General features: G+C 35.8%; 1 protein-coding gene across 11 annotated transcripts in view; it reads left to right on the forward strand.

The window, feature by feature from the left end:
- Positions 1-16947, forward strand: part of LOC139980042 (inositol polyphosphate-4-phosphatase type I A-like) — a 71605-nt gene extending 54658 nt beyond the window's left edge. For 8 of the 11 annotated variants that reach the window (XM_071991398.1, XM_071991400.1, XM_071991405.1 and 5 more), the window contains 11 exons: positions 1741-1867; positions 2698-2754; positions 7813-7998; positions 8667-8735; positions 10161-10284; positions 10993-11110; positions 11983-12135; positions 12497-12588; positions 13124-13221; positions 14205-14359; positions 15202-16947. In XM_071991398.1, coding sequence (XP_071847499.1) covers positions 1741-1867; positions 2698-2754; positions 7813-7998; positions 8667-8735; positions 10161-10284; positions 10993-11110; positions 11983-12135; positions 12497-12588; positions 13124-13221; positions 14205-14359; positions 15202-15337 — 1315 coding nt within the window. In that variant the 3' untranslated portion in view covers positions 15338-16947. The remainder of the gene's footprint in view (positions 1-1740; positions 1868-2697; positions 2755-7812; positions 7999-8666; positions 8736-10160; positions 10285-10992; positions 11111-11982; positions 12136-12496; positions 12589-13123; positions 13222-14204; positions 14360-15201) is intronic. The other 3 variants (XM_071991404.1, XM_071991408.1, XM_071991409.1) reach the window with 1 other exon arrangement.
- The last annotated feature ends 2479 nt before the right edge of the window (positions 16948-19426 follow it).

Genomic DNA, 19426 nt, shown 5'->3' on the forward strand with positions numbered 1-19426 from the left:
ATAAAAGATACATATTAAGATGTTGATACAGAGAAACAGAAAACCATACATAATAGTTTTTAGAGACTATTTCTAAAAGTTATCAAATATATATGATGAACATGTCAGAGGGAGATTTGATTTACACGTCTGGAGAATTCAAAACCAATCTACAGTTTGTCAGTCAAACCAAACCAGGTGCAGGTGATATTTTATCACATTAAAGAAAGTCAACAATGAAAACTTGACTGGGAAATTTATTTAAAAAAACACAAAATGGAGCAATGTTTATTAACATTTTGTTAAGAGAAAAAAATGTGTATGCTTGGAATTTATCCCTGAAATATTTCAGACAAATAGCCACCAATAATGTAGTCTTTTGCATTAACATATGTTTTTATTATGAATTAATCTCAGGAATTTCATCAAGCTTTGCAACAAATTAATAGCTTGTCCGACTAAAGGTTCTGAAATACTAAGCTAAGGGGCTCTCAAAAGAGTGTTGTTTATACTCGTCTGTAATATCAAAAAGAATCAAATTAAAAAAAAAAAGTGAGAGTAGGTTTCCCTACTAGTGATACAGATTTGAATATTAAAGATCTTAATAATCTAATTCATTTATTCTTTTCATATGTTGATAAAAGAATCATGCCTTCAACCAGGGGGTTTATGTGTCTTTCCCACATTTGTCATGTGTTGGAATTGCATTGTATCGATATCAAAAAACAATATTTAAACCAAATTCCGGAGCAAAACTAACTTAACGAGCTTGCAAGGTGGAAATGAATTTTAAAGTCTGTTATAATTCACGTTGTTGTCAAGTCAGAACAGAAAACTGACTGGTAATTTTTTTTTTGAAGTAAAGAAAGAAATTAGTGACCGGTTGTAGCCCATTATGTACGGTTGATACATCTACCCTTCAAAATGATATATATCATTTATTTTATGAGACCTTGCAGGAGTTTCAGATTTTTATTATGATCAAAGCTGCTTTCCCTTAATTTTACCAGCCATGTTTTCAGGAAAGTTTCCATAATAGTATCAGTATATATGATCAGTTTCATAGTCCATGGCTCACCACATGCACAATTTCATGCTATATATATAACAGCTGCCTTTATTGATATGTTAAAAAAATTTACTGAATCAGATGGCCTGAAACATACATGTATAATTCTTTGCTATGAAATAATAAGTGTTTTTTTTTTTTCTTTGAACAATTTCTTCTTATGTTTCTTTACGTTTGCATTCTATTTATGAATAATATTTCATTTTTGGGGGTAAATTCAGCATGCCTTGCATGTCCTAACATTGCAGTAGCATGTTTAATACCTCAGACTAAACATTTTAAGTGCATGTTTTGCATACAAGAGTTCCCAATGGATGGTGCACTGCCTTGTTCGTGTCAGTCACCATTTTTCTCGTTTTTGAAAAAGAGTAATTTCTAGGAGTTTGTATGACCCCATACCTGGAAGTTATCTGTTGTGTTTTTAATTGCTGAAACCCTTGAAGACCTTCAGTATAAATTCTCTCTCTACAAAAGTTTGAAATGCAAAACATGCAAATAATTGGGAAAGAAAGAGCGAAAAAATTTGGGTGGTTCCATCAAAGGTGTTTGGTGCCCCCTTCCTGGTAAATGGGAATGGCTTCTAAACTGAAATTAACCAGCATGGGTCTCTAATTCTTTTGAAGCTTTTTGAAGCTTTTTTTTACAAACTTACAAATGAATTTGATCTAACTAATTAATTCTCTCCGGCATAGTTCTGTGAACAGACAAACCAGCAGCACCAGTACAGGCAGCGATGCCATATCTGATGACACAGAGAACCACAATACACCACTGCCTAGTATTCAACACAACACCGCTTTCCTAACACTACCAACCTTGGTAAGCATCTCGTTCTCCAACCCCCCCCCTTTTTCCCTTCACATCCCACCCCATTTATCGGTCAGAATATATCTCTTACGATACAACAGAACCGTAGCTCTTTAAAAGATGTCTCAGTTAACAAGTTTATAACTCGTTTAAATATTCAGCTGTGATGTACAACATTTGTACAATGTATAGATCTCTCCCTTCCCCTCGACCCAGACTATGAAATCACATCTTTCTCATATGCTAATAAATCTTATTGCAGATGTAAAGTAAATAAGGTTACTTACCCACCGAGTGTACTGTTGTGAGCATTCAAGAAAAAACTGTACCCTTGAAAGCTCCTTTAAAGGCGTTGAAGACTCGTCCCAAACCTTGTGCCGCCCTCTGAAAAAAGTTAACTTTCCGTTGCTTGCAAGTGAAGTTTTCTTCTTGTCCCTACAAAATGCTGAGAGTAATGAAACATGATACCTTGTCATCTTTTATCTGGACCTGAGATGTCCAAGCTGCTATGTACACTGTGTTGTGGGTATTGACCGCAGCTGCATGTATTGACTGTACACTAGTGTCTAATTACCCTTGGTAGCAAGCTGTGTGTGTATTTTCTGGGATCGATGGTGGTGTCTAACACTTCTGTTACACCTCATTCGAAAGTAGGTCAGATTACCGGCATTAGAGGTTTCTTTCTGCACGAGTCTTCACCCCCTTCAAATTCTTGCGTTCATCTCACCCACAGCCGCAGGGGTAAGGTGAGATAAAGAATCCAAACTTAGTTGCTTGTTTTAATTTCTACCCAAGATAACACTGTAGTTGACTGTCAAGAACATTGACTTTGTGAATTACAGGCATTTGTAGGTGCAGGAGAAGAGGTTCACCACATCTTGGACGCAGGAGCTTTGAAGGTAGTGTTTTGTCGGTGAAGGGTTTCTATTCATTCTTCTGCAGATCAAAGCACTTGGCTGCATGCAAGCAATAGTATGTCGCACTCTGTCTGTTACCATTTAAATATGGGAGTGGTGCAAAGGGATGCAATGCTGCTGACACTGTTTTTTTTCTGGCCATTGTTGAAGTACTCAGCATTTCTTAGGGTTTTGCTTTAAACACAGGGTCCAACGATTTACCAATAACTTTATACCTCAAGCAATCGATGTATCAGTCAGTCAGTCAGTCAGTGAATTAAGCCTGTACACCCCTTCTTGATGCCCTCATCAAAATATGTACAAAGTACCCAAAGAAAAGCCTGCCAGTGATTCACACTGATTTTATGTCAGAATTTTTGCTGCTATTACATTGGTCCATATTGGTGTTTAATAATCATATGCGAACTTCGATAAAATTTGCAACATTTTCTGTTTTTCATGTTTTTCCCGAATGATGCTTCACCTTATATTTTAACTACAGAACAGCACTACATTACCAAAAAGTACAATCAATCAATCATTTTTTTATTTTTTTTTTATTTTTACAAAAACTCAAGTAAAGCAAAGAAAGAAAAAGGACAAAGCTCCCATTGAATTTTTTTTGATATTACGTCTAGAAGATAAATTTCAAAAATGTGACTATGGGGTAATGTTATCCAGATTTTACTAGTTAATTTGTGTCCATTAATTATAATTAAGTACTTTTTCGTAAGTAATGTAAAGGCTATGTAAAAAATATCTCCTGTAGTGTTTGAATTAAGGATGGAATAAGTGATTATGGGGTAATGTAATCCAGATTTAAGCGATAACATGTGTCAATTAATTATAACTTAATAATTAAGTACTTTTTCGTAAGTAAATGTAAAGGCTATGTAAAAAATATCTCCTGTAGTGTTTGAATTTGGGTTGGAATAAGCCCCTTTAGTTCTGTAAAGCCATTTAAGGCTTTGAAAGCGCTTTTAAAGGGATAATCTGGTGTCGGGTTTTTTGATTGCTTATTAAACAAAATTGCTAGAATTTCTTTATTTTCTTCGGGTTTGCGTTGAAAGGTCAAAAGCCATATCCTCATACCATTTACATTTTCTAACAAATTTATGTGAAGGCATCTGGCAACAGTGTAGTGAATGATGTCTTCATTGCAATTGAGGACTGGGAAAAAAAATTGTTTGGGGGGGAGGGGGGATTTATGATATGAAACTCAATCATTTATCCACAGAACAAATTAGGAGTTGCAATTTCTGAAATTCTAACTACAATGAATCTTAATAAAAATCAAATAAAACTGTTAGCAAACTGCTTATCCACTTGAGAGCCTGTGTAGGAGAATTTGTAAAAGTAAGTTGGCCTGACGTGTCGATCCTAGCAGGATCTTCTTCAAAGGCTAAATGACAAATACAATGAATCTTGACAGCTAATAAGCAAAAATTCCAAATGTATCACATTTTTAAAGGTCATATCAACAAGAAGATTTATAATAGGGCAGTAAAGCTCTTGAAGTTTGTCTACTATGATGATATACACCACAGACAACCTACTGTGAGCAAGGGAGTGTTAAAGCCAGTCAAAATAGGTTGCAACATTAAAATCAACCATGTTTCAAGTTTAATAGCCCTGGGTAAGATATTGAGATGGGGCTGTCAATTATAAGAATATGTGAAGTATTTAATATTAAGTGTAAAATTTATTATTATTATGATGATATTATTTATATAACAGAAATTGAATATCCCTGTTAAAATCGTTCATGTAATATTATGCTGACAATGCACAGACAGAAGGCACATACTGCAATAATATCATCTTCATGGTGTACATGGTTCATTTAAATATTAAATATTCATGAGAGCACACAGAGTAGAAGTTTCCCATCTTGCAATGCCAGGTAATATTCATACCTTGGTAACTTAGCGATTATGCTGTGCGTAAAACAAGTTTTGTAGTTAGATTCTGTGGGCAAAATGTGAAGATAGGTTGATTAAAGTCTGTTATTAAAGATGTTATTTACTTCAGGAACTCTATTACCTTCTGGTTAATTATTATTACCCCGCCCCCCCCTAACACCACCGCAGAAAAAATACGAAACAAAGGAGGGAGTTATAGAGAGATGTTTTATATTTTGTAGAACATTCCCAAAATAAACAAGAAAATAAATTTTAAGTACATGAAGAACGATATTAGCCGGTTTTTGTACCGTGTCGTGAAAATGATTGCAATTTTTTTCAATCTATGAACTGCATCTTTACAGACTCACACGTGTAAATTTCTCCACGGAAAAGTCACAACTCAATATCTCCCTTTTAGTTTGCATTGACTTAAGAGTGGACCCTATATTAAGTCTCCTGGGAGTCTCAAGATTGTGGCCGCGTGTGGTGGCTTTTAGTATTGCCTTTTTGTGAACCTGTTGAGCTTTCAGATTTCAAATTTTTCAAGATTTCAAATTTTTCAAGATTTCAAATTTTTCAAGATTTTTTTCTCAAGATTTTTCAAGATTTGTTTCAATATTTCAAATTTTAGCTCTCAGTTTGAGCTTTCAGATTTTTGGCCAATTATCATTGCATTTCGTCCTGCTGCAGCCATGCTGGCCAGTTATTGCTCATCTTTCTCTGTTAAAAAACTTTTTCGCTTTTGAACCTTAAAAAGAGGCGTTTTCATCTCAAAATAAATACTGTCCGGTATCACCATAGTTGTAAACAGATGGTGTTTCCCTTGCTCCAAATTATACTTAGATCTCAGATATCACCATAGTTACAAGATGGTGGCATGATTCAATTTCAATCGATCATTTTCTACTTAATTAAGGTCAGAATGAAGAAACAAGTCTAGTATTAACTGTAGTCAAGTAATGAATCCAAACACCCAGTGAGCTTCTACAGAAATCCTGTCATAACTTCTATTTTTTACTTTTTTTATTCATTACAACAACTGCGTATTGCATATTGTAGACAGAATGTATCGTGTTTGAAATAAGTGTGACCTACTGCTACTCAATCAGAATGAGTTTTAAGTGAATTGTAAGTGAATTGTAAAAGAAAACATGGATACAGATTATTAGCATGCTTCATCCCATTCTTCACGGAGTCATGAATGCGAGATGTTTAAGAATATAATAAGATACCGAGACAAATTCCTTGCAAGTCTCTGTTGGAAATCATATTGCGTTCGTTTGTTTGTCACTCTGCAGTTTGACAATAAAATAGTTGTCATTTCATCGATGCACCCATTCATGGCGATCGTCCGAGCAGATCAAAATGAAATATCATGCGCCGATTTCTTTGCAAACAGCAACATGAACCAGAAAAACAAGCATGTCAGTTAACAGACTCTGCAACTTGAGCTGCACTGCATTTTGAGTTCATCATTTTGAAGTTTTTTTTGTGTGAAATTTATTTTCAAATGCTGTATCCCTAGTAAAAAAGTCTCAATTTACATATTTCTGGAGTCCATAGATATAGTCTAAGTCATTGTACCTGCAAAAAGGGGATTGCTTTCCATATTTGAAAGTTTATAAAAAATTGTCTCCTTTGGAAGAACTTTTACCAGGAATGTGGCCTTAGTTTCAAATTACTCAAACATATTTCTCCATGCAACCATTTCTGCCTAAATCGTTCTATAAATTGGAGTTTAAAATGCAATGTTTTTTTTTTCGTTTCACTGGAATAGACGAACACCGTAAAGCTATGGTACTTAATGTTGGAGTAAGATGGTATATAGGTAAAGAAGTTTGCAGCTTAAGTATTAAGTAGTTTAATGAAATACTGTACTCTGCAGGGTAACACTTTAAACATGTAGTTTTGTTTCAAAGTTTAGAAGCAATGAGAGAATTGTTTAACTTTAATCAAGAAAATTAGCCCTGGCTCAAACATCTAAACAACAGACAGACAGACTGACAGACAGATAGACAGACAGACCAAATTAGGTGTGTATCTTGCAATAAAAACATTGTGAACTCCAGATAGGTACGTGTCATTCTCCTCTCATGTCCCCCTCTCCTCCCCCACCCTCTTGCTCTCTCTCTCTTGGGGTGCCATTCTATGTTACCAGTCTTTGTGGAAGAGACTACCACACTGACATATTTTTGTTTGCGTTAGCATTGGGTGAGCCAGTTGAGCAACTCTGCATTGTTGGAAGAGATGGCTGTGTTTGACTGTAATAGTATACATTATATGCCGATAATTAGAATCTGGGTGTTTGACCGTAATAGTACACAATATATGCCGATAATTAAAATCTGGTCTTTAATACTAACAACACTGTTTTTTTGTATGTTTTTAGTTCTTACACATATCATTCGAGGTTTAGAAATTATGTTATGTGGCCAAACTGTCAGTCATAGTTCCTTCTGTTCCGTTCAATTATCTTTTCTGATTTCAATTTGCTAACAATCAATATTCAACTTTTTTATGGTGAAAAGTTTTCTGAAATGTTTAAAGTTTGTACTAACTCAATACATAATTTTGCCATACAATGATAAACAGGTAAAATGATGTTTCCTCTTGCTATAAAGCTAACCTATGTTGTTTTGGCCTCATGTTTACGAAAATGTTTGAAAAAGCTCATAATAGATTTCTTTAGAGTTTGAAAGGATTATCTGGTGGTTGAAGTTGGTAATACCAAAATGCATTGAATGTTTTGAGAATAGGAATGTAGGTCAAAGACGCATCATCATAGCATTTTGCAAACTATGGTGTTTCATTGATTCATGAAGCATCTGGCAACAATCAGCAGAGTGAATGATGGCACCATGGCAATGGAGTTGTACATTTAATGACAACCATTATTCTGGGTTAGGGACAAAAATGTTGAGATGGTGGTTCCAACTAGCAGTTTGGAATATTTTTCTCTCTGGTAAGGAGATAACTAAATTGCAATATCGGCCATATGGGAAATATTTCTTGGAAATGCTCACGAGGTGATCATTCCTGACCATCATGAAAAAATTCAGGTTATTATAACTTATTAATGAGGTTTATTTTGCTTGAAATTGCATATTTTTGGGCTTATTTATTTATTTATTTATTTATTTATTTATTTGATATTCAGACCAGTTTAATCAAGAATTTACTAGAGAAACTCAGTACCCTGCAACATACAGTCGACATGTTACCGGATAATGCACCTCAACGGGATCGCTGTCAATGTATCAACCAACCAATCATATGCATCAAGGAAGATCTCAAGAAACTACTTGATCAAGTAGAATGTGCAGTCACTTTTCTAACTCTGCAGGTAAAGTCTGCTTTAATATTGTCAACGTGTTGGTGCAAACTTTAAAAACTAAGCCACAGACTTTGTCTTACACAAGCATGAGCATTTGTCCTCATTGGACGGACACCAATTAATTCCAGCCGGCTCCGAATATAGCATTAAATTTTGCTTTTCATGACGCTGCAAATTGCACTGTCTTGCATTATTCAGGCCTATTTTGTTCCTGTTGACGCCCCAAAATTTGTAACTTGATTAAGAAGGATGTGCTGCCCCCAATGCGGTTTTTCATTCTACAGATGGCAGCATTTGACTTTTGTATCTATGTTGTCTTGACATTAATACCGCAAAATATCAGAAAGACTTTGAGAGTCAGATATACAGCATTTCGTTTAGCAGGTTGTGCATTAAACTTGAGGATAAATTGACAGTAATATTTTAATATTGACATTCTGTCTGTTATAAAGTGCCTTATTAGCTTGTTAACAATCTTGTTTTGTCTGTGATAGATACCTAAGATTGAGTTTAGGGCGATGCTTCTTATTGGTATCAATTATATACTCCGGATCCCAATCATGAAATACAAATGTAAGTAAGAACCAATATATTGAATTGGATACGCACGCTACTTAACAGGAAGGCAAGGAAGATTCTTAAGCATCAACTGGTCTCTCTTTTCTCTCCATCATTAGGAAGAATACTCTCACTTAGATACACTCTACAGTCTCCAGAAGAGGAGAGATATAGTCTTCTCACAGGCGGTGAGTATCGAGTATTTTAACCACACAGCCAATGCATGACCCGTAGCGTCCTCCATCGGGAGCAGAAATTAACCTTAATGGTAGACCTGGAATAGTCCAGCGATTTTATCTAAACAACCGTTTCATTTGCAGCGAGTTTATGGAATGACGTCTCGCATACTGCTCCTCTCTTTATAGCCTCCAATACATTAACTTTTTATGATTTGTACAAGTACTTATATGGGATATTTATAGGGATATTTATGTACAAATTTTCATCATGGTCTTCTCCCACCAGCTTTTAATAACTTTTATACTTGCAATTCTAGTTATCACACTTATAACACTCGTTCGATGAATATGCTACACCATCCTTACTCTAGAACTAGTCTTAACCATTCTCAAATTCGTAGCACATGTGTACCCTTTTGGAATTCTCTTAATCATGTCATTAAAATTTCTCCAACACTCAATACTTTTAAGCAAAAATTAAAACAATACTTACTGCATAGCAATCCATCTTAGTTATACTTCCTGTTTTTTTTCTCTTATGTTTCTTTCATTCTCTTTTCATAAGATATTGACTTTGATGGTTTTGTTGGGGGAGGGGGGGGGGGGTGGTGGGGTGGGTGATGTACTTTGCACTTTCTTTGTTACAAAGGGACCAGACCAGAAAAGTATCCACTTATTTCTGGTTCCTCTACTTCCATCTCACATATATATTATTTCAATACTCTATATTTACTGCTTACTGTATTTGATACCATCTATATTTACCCTATACTGTTCAAAATGTAAAATAATGGAATGTAGCAAATAAATTCAATTCAATGCCTTCCCATGTTTGCAGTTTGCTGTTGGCATAAAAAAGGGGGGCAGTATGTGATAACCAGAGGTATGGTTTAATCGATATAGGTCAGGAGGGAGGTAGAAGGCTCCCGTGGGTAAAGGGGTGGAGGTTGGCATGGGCAAGTACCTCAATTATTGTTCAGTTGGGAATTTTTCCAAAATATTGGTTAGTTAGTATATGTTGTCTAAATATGCCACAGAATGCACCATTTTGACCTTTTTATTATAAATTCGGAGGGTGAAGAGGACCCCTTCACTTGAGAGATACATTCAACAAACAATTAAACACCCCACAGTCACACCCTCATCTGTAATTTTTTTAAATCCGATTACAGCCTGTTTGGTATCAGTTGCGGAAAGTTTTGAAATTGGAACCCTGCACCTCCCCCCCCACCCTCCCTCGCCCCAGTGTACTGTTGGGCTTATGTACGGAAAATAATTTTGTTTAAGAGAAAAATAATGGTTGTTATTCTGAGGTGGTTCAGGAGACTCAACAACTGTTACCTTCCGATGTTTATTGTTAAATCCTTTATTGTGTTCATTTTTATTCCACTGTTTTATGATATAATGTGACTCTTCCGGTTTCCTTTTCTTCAGATATCTGCTCTCATTGGTGGGGCTATTATACAATTGAGGAGAAACATCAGTAATAGTCAATTCCTTAAACAAATTTATGACATTGGTCTGTTACTGCATGCAGAAAGTCTTCTTAGTACTTACGGTAAGTCAAAATTGAACCATCTGTATTAATTCAAACAAGCAAAAACTGAAAAAGGCTATGAATTAGAGGTTAACGAAAGGGAGAAAGTCACATGCAATTATTTACCCCTAAGGATCCTTGGTAGTTATCCTTTCTATCAAGTACAAAAGCAGGATGTCAAATCAAAGATATTTAAGTAATAATTAAGTAATTATATAAGTAGCTGAAGCTCACATGGCTCTAAGTATACAGGTAACCTAAGCAATAAGAGGATGAAACAACAGGGCGGAAGAAAAGGTTTTACATCAGCCTAGACAGGAATGGAGAGGGATCAGTCATTTCATTATTAAGTAGCACCATTGGTACACAACTTGTATGACATTGGTCATTTGGGTGTATCCTGCACAGCCTTGTTAGTATCGATTCCAGGGTGAATCTGTGTCGATTATTTAAGAGCCACTTTCATTGACAACAAGTACGACATGATACTTAAAAGGTCTGTTAGGATAATAAGCTGAGGGCCTTCTTAGTACAAAAAAGTCTATCGGCAAATATATTAATGTCAACTGTTCCATCCTTGCTCCATTGGTGGTTGGTATTGCATGGCAGCAGGAATGGATAGACGTCGTTCGTGGTTAAAATTTAGTTAGGTTGCCTTCTCTGCACACTTCTAAGTGTAACAAGCTGTAACTTCTAAGTGTAACAAGCTGGTATTTATAATCTCTACAGGTGATGAGATGGGTATGCTCGAAGATATGGCTGTCGGAATAAACGATCTCGAGAAGGTCTCTTTTCAAATTATCAGAGGCTCAGAGTCGGATCATAAACCAATCCTCTCAGGAACAAGGTATTTTCTTCGAACACTTCCAAATCTACAGTGCAACTATAGTTCTTATAAAAATATAACCATACGTTACTTTTTTAGATTTCCTTTTGAAAGTGTTCACAGTATAATACTGGATGCCTCTTGCAGAGTCATACTTCACAGTTAGAGAAACGTTCTTGATAACTGTTAGAAATGTTGTTTGCAAATAATCAGTTGTGTTCATTAAAATGGTCACTAATATTCCAGTCTTTTGGGTTAAATATGCAAATGTATTCCAGTCTATATTTATGTTGGTGTTGGTGGCTTGTATTCTGATGTATTTTGTTTTTTTACTGTCGCTAAAGAATAGTGCACCTTAAATGTTCCGTTATTCAAGAGAGGATGACTTTAGGCACAAAGTTAAAGTTGATGTGTTATAGATCATCGAAATACACTGCAGCTTGTAGCAGTCCAAGTTGGATTTCTACAACAATTTTAATGTTTGAGAAAATGACCTTTCAAAACAAGGGACGGTGATCAACTGTAGTGACTGGACTATTCAGTCGAATGTGTGGACCAATAGGTCAGTTACTCAGATTGCAACACAAAAACTCAATTGGGAAAATGTAAGAATTTTTATCTTTTTGCTTTCAGTCCAGTTGGTAAAGGGGAGCTGCCCGTAAGAGAATAAGCTAGATTTATTCAGCTCTCCTCTTCCTCTTCCCGGTCCTCCTCCTCAACTTTTGAAACTCAGTTCATATATCTGTGCACTAATTTACACAGTTCATTACTACATACACTTTCATAATATTCCTAAATGTTCCTTATCATAGATTAATAGTAAGCAATCATCCTTTAAAATAAATTAATTAATTAGTTATAGGTAATTAATACAATCATGGAATCCATTTCAGAAACGCTTTACTTGTCAAGCTGCCATTGCATCCCGATCATTACACAGCGGTTGAAGAGACGGTAGGTAGGGAATGCGTGATGTACAGAAAGATAGCAGTAAAGACGGTTCTATTCACCGTCGGAGTCAACGAGGAACAGTCACTTGCTGAATTGTGAGTATCAAACCTTGGTTTTAAATTCTATTATTTTAAAGGCCATAGACTAGTTTCTTCATAAACAAGTTCTTTTTCTTTTACACATTTTGGAGTTTAACCTTCTTGGTATTAGTTAAAGTCATAAAAATCTTAATATTCTAATTACCATTATTATTATTGTTGTTATTATTACTATCATTATTATTACTATTTTAATCCTAAGATATGTCTTAATATTCTTATTCTATAAATCACCATTATTATTATTGTTATTATTATTACTATCATTATTATTACTATTTTAATCCTAAGATATGCTTGAAATATCAAGGACTTGATTTTTAATGAAATTAATATAAACTTCATCCTTTCCTTTAAGGTTCGGTGATACATCTTTACAGGAACACATCAATCAGGAGAATTTAGTGAAATTAGAACAATATTATCAGAAATTTAGGAGTAAAAAGCCAGGTGAGTGGATTGCTCTCCTCTGAAAACCAACTTTACTTTAAACATGTCCGCTTTCTTTTGTTCATTCTGTTTGAATCCGGGAAGCAGAATGATTTTTAATACCTAGAAATAGAAGAAGAATATGTTTAGAACGAGTGTTAGTATTTTAATAAATACAAGAGAGTTAGACTATGCTAGATTGCAAATTTGCTATATGTTTGGTTTTATTTTCTATCGTAGAAAATCTCTGTAATGTTATCATCAACACATAGGGCATTATTAGTGTATGGAACTGCTGATTGGATCATTGTCAGTGAGAAGAAATTGCTTGTTGTGCAGCTGTAACTCTTGCTACTTCTGCATCACAGAATGTTACAAAGAAAATTCCCAAGACAGGTTTTGTCTCAAGCAGCAAGCAAAAATTCAGGAACACTGTACTACAAAGTTAAAGTAAATGAAAAATATAATGTATATCATATGTAGACTTTTTTCCCTCTTTTAATGTGAAAGGAATTCAAAGTTTTGATCATTCTTAAAATTGTTATTGTTCTCACAGCGTCGGATATAAACGTTGATGTTCCGTTGAGCAGCCTAAAACATTACATGCAATCCAAGAAGCCCAAGAATGTGGAAATTTTACATGCCAGTACACAGGTGAGTCACAAAGTACATTTTCCAAAGATTCCCCTTGGCATTACTGTAATTTGCATTGGAAGTGATTATGTTTTCTCAAATTGCACATGTTTTGCTCATCTGCTAAGACCCTGGTTTTTAAAAAGGGGGTGGTGGGGGAGAGGGGTTAGCTGCAACCTGTTTTAGGGTCATCAAAACAATTTGGATGGAAAATAGATATTGACGAAATTTGCGAGAAAACAAACAGTGGAAAATGTTGATCAGTTACTTCAAGTTACAAAATGTTACACAACTTTTCAACTAAGCACCCATAATGCCATCAATGCAAAATGCCAAATAATGGGGAGGGGATACTGCCTCCCTATATGTCCCTTCCAAAGGCCAATACATCATCCACTGGAGGTTCACACGCTGAGATTACCTAAGGTGAAGATTGCCGTCACCAAGCAAAAATATGGTTTGCAAAGTTACAAGTTTGCAGATTACAACCATAACAGTCTTTAATACCTGTACATTGCAAGGCGCAGGTTTTTGTTCAACGCCAAATGTTGTTTTTATTCTCCTTCATACAGTGTTCCAAAAGATTTGATAGACGTTAACTCCACTTAAATTTTTCGTATTCATTTCATTGAAGTTCAGTTTCCTGTAATTATTTAGAGTATTTTGGGGAAATTTCAGTCACAATTGATGAAACTAGAAACGCACTCTCAGCCTGAAAATATGTAACCAAGTTTGATTAATACTACAATACTCATGTAGGTTGCGACTCCCAGATGCAACAGCAAATTTGAAACTTTCCAACTTTTCTTATTTTGGCAATATTCGAAATCGATGGGACAAGCCAGGCTAAATGAAGTATATTTTTGACGAAAACTTTAATAGGGCTGGATGGCATTTTGAAGCATTTGTCAAAATAACTGTCAATACAAAAAAGTTAAACTTTTTGCAGGAGAGAGTTAAAAAGAATAAAAGTCCAGCTGCCATCTTTGTTGCTTTCATTTCAGCTGAGTCGAGCCATGCACGCCATCAGGCTGACATCCTGTAAGAGTGCCAAAGACCGGACGGCTATGTCCGTCACGCTGGAGCAGTGTCAAATTCTCTTGGATAAGCATGAACTGGGGCAACCTAACTTTGGACACTTATTAGATACAATGCGAAGGTGAGTGAGCACTGAAACTATAAGCACAGAATATATATATATATATATATATATAGAAGCGTATGTAAAGTGGGAGGCCCAGGTTCGAATCCCGGTGGACCCTGGATGTTTTTTCACTGTTCTGGATTTTCCTCATTACGATTTCAATTATATATATATATTTATATAATTGAAATTGTAGTGAGTTGAAAATTCCAGAACAGCATCCACCGGGATTCGAACCTAGGCCTCCTGCTTTATATGCAGACACCCTAACCACTAGGCTATGGATGCTGATTGTATGTCCAGAGGTTGAAAACCGGTAAGGAAGCTTGTAATTCCACTGTAGGCATTTGTCTATATATATATATATATATATATATATATATATAGATATATATATATATATATAGATATATATATATATATATATATATATATATATATATATATATATATATATATACATATATATATATAGTAAGCCTTTGGATTATCTGGAGTGCTTCTATTAATGCTGATCCAGCGGTTTAATATTCAATTCCAATTCAAACCCAATTAATTGTCATTGTTGTGTATGACAGAAACCTTTGTGATGCAACAATCCCCCAAACAATTTAGGCATATCTTGCCCAGGTTTTGGAGATATCCTATAGATGTCCTATATAGTTTTCATCTCCTAGAAAACTTGCTCAAGCAGTGTGGTTTGTAAATATAAAATACTTTCCTATTCATCTTGTGATCAGAAGTGTGTAACTTGTCGTTGTTGTTGTTGTTACGTAAAACTCAGTCCTCAGGAAAAGAATACTATTTCAAGAATTATGTCATGTGATTCCATTGTTTTATTTTTTATCTCTATACAGTGAAGGTACGAGGAGAGATAATGCCAGAAAGAATGTAGGTGTTTACAAGTACGCCTTCCACAGGATGCAGCTAAAGGCATTTCCAAAACTTTACAGGCCACCCGAGGGTACTTACGGTAAAACTGTAGCCACGTAAAAAAAACCACCACTGTCATAAGTGGTTGGTTTTTTTACCTATCAGAGACATTGTTGACACTGGTTTGATGTTGTCACAGACTTCCCAAGCAATCCAGGATGCCAAAGCTAGCTATATACTGTACCAAATAATGCCAGATTTTGAAGTTTATCAATGAAGCCTGTCATACCTTTGAAAGGACCCTTCCTGCCAAGCAAAAATTCAAGCATGAACTATTGCTGTTGTTTTTGGTCTTTTCTTCACATTTGTGTCACAGCAGATGTTAAACACCTTCTGAAAATAATCTGTGTACTTGACAAGCAAATGAAATAACGGAAAAGCGACTGGGAAATATTAGACCATGGAAAAGACGACAGAAATAAATTTATGGCTAGAACAGGATTCGAACCATACATGCAGACACACCAACTGAAGCTGTCAAGCCGTTAGTTTGTGGCAATTACTATAGCCAACTGAGGGCTGGATATCTCGTATATGGTAGGACACAAAGATGGTAACCCTGAGGTCACTAAATTTCATTTAATTTTTGGGCTCTTTTCCAGTTATTTTTTGAAAAAGTATAAATTATTCTTTTTATAGTATGTATGCCTCCAATGGTCATGCTCCTGGTTTTGAGATAACTTCAATCAAAGCCACAGCATGGGTTCAAGTCGAAGTTTCCTTTAGTGGGAATACCAGTACATGAAGGCTCGAAGCCTGAGTCCAAAAGTATGAGTGTTTAGTTTGTCATTAGTCTCTATACTACTAATAGAAACTTGAGTACAAATTAAACAAAAAAGGTGGAGTAAAGTTAGGTGTGCTAGAATATGAATGCAGGTACAGATTCAATACAAGTCTTGTGCACAACTCAGCAGGTAAAAGGGTGTTGCATATAGTATATTAAATCTTGGATCAAATCCTATAGTGGAGTTTGGAAGGGTTTTTTTTTTTTTTTTTTTTTTTTTTTGCACTGTACTAAATTTACAACTCAATTCCAAATCTGTTGATATATAGATATACACAAACATGAGGGTCCTTGAGTGTGGATCATTGACAGATAAAGTAAGGAAGTGGGGGTAATTTGATAGAACTCCTCCCCCTTTGCCCACACTACTGCTCTGAAGCTTGTTTGAGATATCTCTATGCAAGGTTATTGTTAGTAAGTGTGAAATACCCAGTACCTTTATAATCAGCTGATTTTTATTACTTATTACTTGTCTGTTCACTGTTTCTAAGAGGCTGTTTAATTATTGTACATAATTCCTTCTGTGTATGTTCTATATGTTCTGTATATTTCAAAGATTTTCAAAACTTGAGTTAGATACATGTCGGGGCTAACCAGTGGCGTAGCTGTGTGGGCTCTATGCAGGCCTACACCTCCCCATGCACTCTTATACCACACACAAATTTACCAGTCCTATCCCCAACCTCCAAGTATACGTGGACAGTGGTACTACAAACATTACTTGATGCAACGTTACAACTCCATTTAGCCCTTTCCCCTTCCACAATATAACTTGCCTTTGCAGACCTGGCTACGCCCCTGGGAAAACTCATTAATTCTATAACAATTAATATATGCCTGTCTATTATACGTACTTGTCAATAAAATTTCCTATCAATTTTCCTAAGTCATACTGTAATAACTTTGTGCTTTCTTTGTTTGTGACTTTTCACACGCTGGGGGGGGGGGTGGTGGTGGTGATGAGGGGTTCGAATTAACTGATGTTTAATTGTCTGTGGTGTTATTGCAATATTTTTTTCATGTCCTGACGGATTCATCCATTAGTAACGGTAACAATTGCATTTGCAATTGGCATTCACTTTTAATCCTCTTCTGTCCTTGCATCTTAGCAACAGTGAATACCTTTGCACATTCACAGCAGAATATGGATGGTCTTTAGCACTGTCAGAGATGGATTCAAATAATGATTCTGCACATTATAAAAATGACATGGTGGTACCCATTTTTATCATTATTAAGATATGAAACTAATTTGGGTCTGTTCACCATCCTTGAGAATATTAACATGATAGGAATCGAACCTACCTTCCAAGAATATCTGTGATAACATGGACAGATACAGAGGATGGGTTTGAATCCCTCCCCTCCCCCCTTCCCCTTTAAGTCTGTTCTGTTCAAACAATGCTATCTTGTATATCTATATCCTGTTATCACATGTATGTTAAACACCCCTAGTGAGACAATCAGTCCTGTCTATTACTCCTCTCACTGGTAAGATAACAGTAAGTCATAGAAAGGGTCAGAGGTTATCACTACTTAGAGAGCTGTTGGTTTCTGTGGTCACTCACATCCTGGTAGCAGTAGAGAGAAGAAGTCTAGTAGATTAGAAAACAGTGTAATCTTGTGTTTTTTCAATTATCCTTGGAACATCATACACTTGGCTCTTGTTTTATGCAACTTTTAATGTCTGGAAAGTGTCATTTCTGGTATCTGAGAGGCTCATGGCAAACATTTTTCTTTCTTGTATTATTTTACTGCTCCACTTGGATAAATGTCATAGTTGTCCCTGGAAAATGCTGTGGAAAAAGAACCCCCTCCCCTTCCAACACATAGCTACTTTTGGGTAATACTTCCATATTAAATTGTGCATGCAGTTTGCAGTTAAATGTTAACGTTGCAAAGTGGGTAGTAGTTTATGCAGGATAACATATCCCACATTATCAAGTGAGAGTACATACAGTTTGATGGATGTCAACATTTACTCACAGCCATCAAAGAACTGAGATGCCTAGCACGAGTAGTGACTTGAGTGTCCTTTTCACGTTTTACCTACAAAGATTTGTCTATGCATGGTAAGTGAAATATCATTAGGCCTTAAAATCACAGTTGAGTCAATTTAGGCAAAATAGCCTATAAATTTACTGCCCGTCACAACGTAGGCTACCTGGCTAGGCTGAGCAGGCAATTGGCCTACCTCAAAACTCAGATATCTGGCTATAGGCTATACTGCTTATGCCCTTTTGCCACAATTTAAAGTGTTGGGAGTACATCGATAAAGGAGAATGCAATTGAAAATTGGTACAATAGACTGAAATATTCTAGGCTTAAGTTATGAACGAGGCTAACCTAAGTTACACTGAGGGCAAGGCTACGACTACGTACATTGGACTAGCGTAAGTTAGGCTTATGTCCCTATTATAGAAGTGTTAGTGTTATGCTGAGCCCATGACATAACAGTCATCCCATGTTATTCTGGCATGTGGATATATCGTTAGGGATACAGTTTTAAGTAAAATGAGGTTGTGATCATTTTGTTTATTGGGATTTTGTCATATCGCATCCTAATTAAGGACAACCGTAGCCGGTATAGGGGTATAGGCTTACTACATCCCGGTACACTTGCTTCCTTAGTATGCATAACTTTCTTTTATATTCTCATTTGCATAAATTATTGTCATGTAATATACCTTGATTAACAGATAGTTGGCTTAATAAGGAAGCAAGTGTACATATGATCAAAACAAGTGGAGAATAATAGAAACAAAGGGAGTATCAAAGTTGAAAGCATGCAAGATTGAAAATAAACGAAGGTAAGAAAAACTATTTGAGGAGAGGTAGTAGGCTAAAGCAGCTGTCAGGAACTTTTAGAAAAACAAACACAGAAAGCTGTCTGCTACACCGGGTCCCGTAAATAACAATACAACAAAATAGCAGACGACACTAGTAATTATTTAAGATTCCTATTTTGGCGATTTTGCACCCAAATGCGGCACGCAATATCACCATTTCGAGTAATTTATGTCAACTTTATCACTTTATTTTAGTCAAACTCGTAGTGTTTGTATTACGCGCCGGTTCTTTCTTGCCGTACCCAGAAAGCGCCACCACTTTATGAGTGACTTCATGTCGCATGATGTCATTCTATCCTTATCAATTTCTATGCGTTCAGCCCACTGCTGACTGAATTATGGTATTAAGTACAGTCCAGCACGACGGGTTACCACTCCAGACATAGTTAACAATGGTGTTGTTCACTTGACGAATATATTCTGTCGGTGGTTTAGGAAGAACCAGGAAACGAAAAACAAGCTGGGTTAATGTAAATGGTTTAAAATGACATTCTTACCCACTGGAATAAGATTCCT

Source organism: Apostichopus japonicus, chromosome 14 (assembly GCF_037975245.1).
Source record: "Apostichopus japonicus isolate 1M-3 chromosome 14, ASM3797524v1, whole genome shotgun sequence".
NCBI lineage: Eukaryota > Metazoa > Echinodermata > Holothuroidea > Aspidochirotida > Stichopodidae > Apostichopus > Apostichopus japonicus.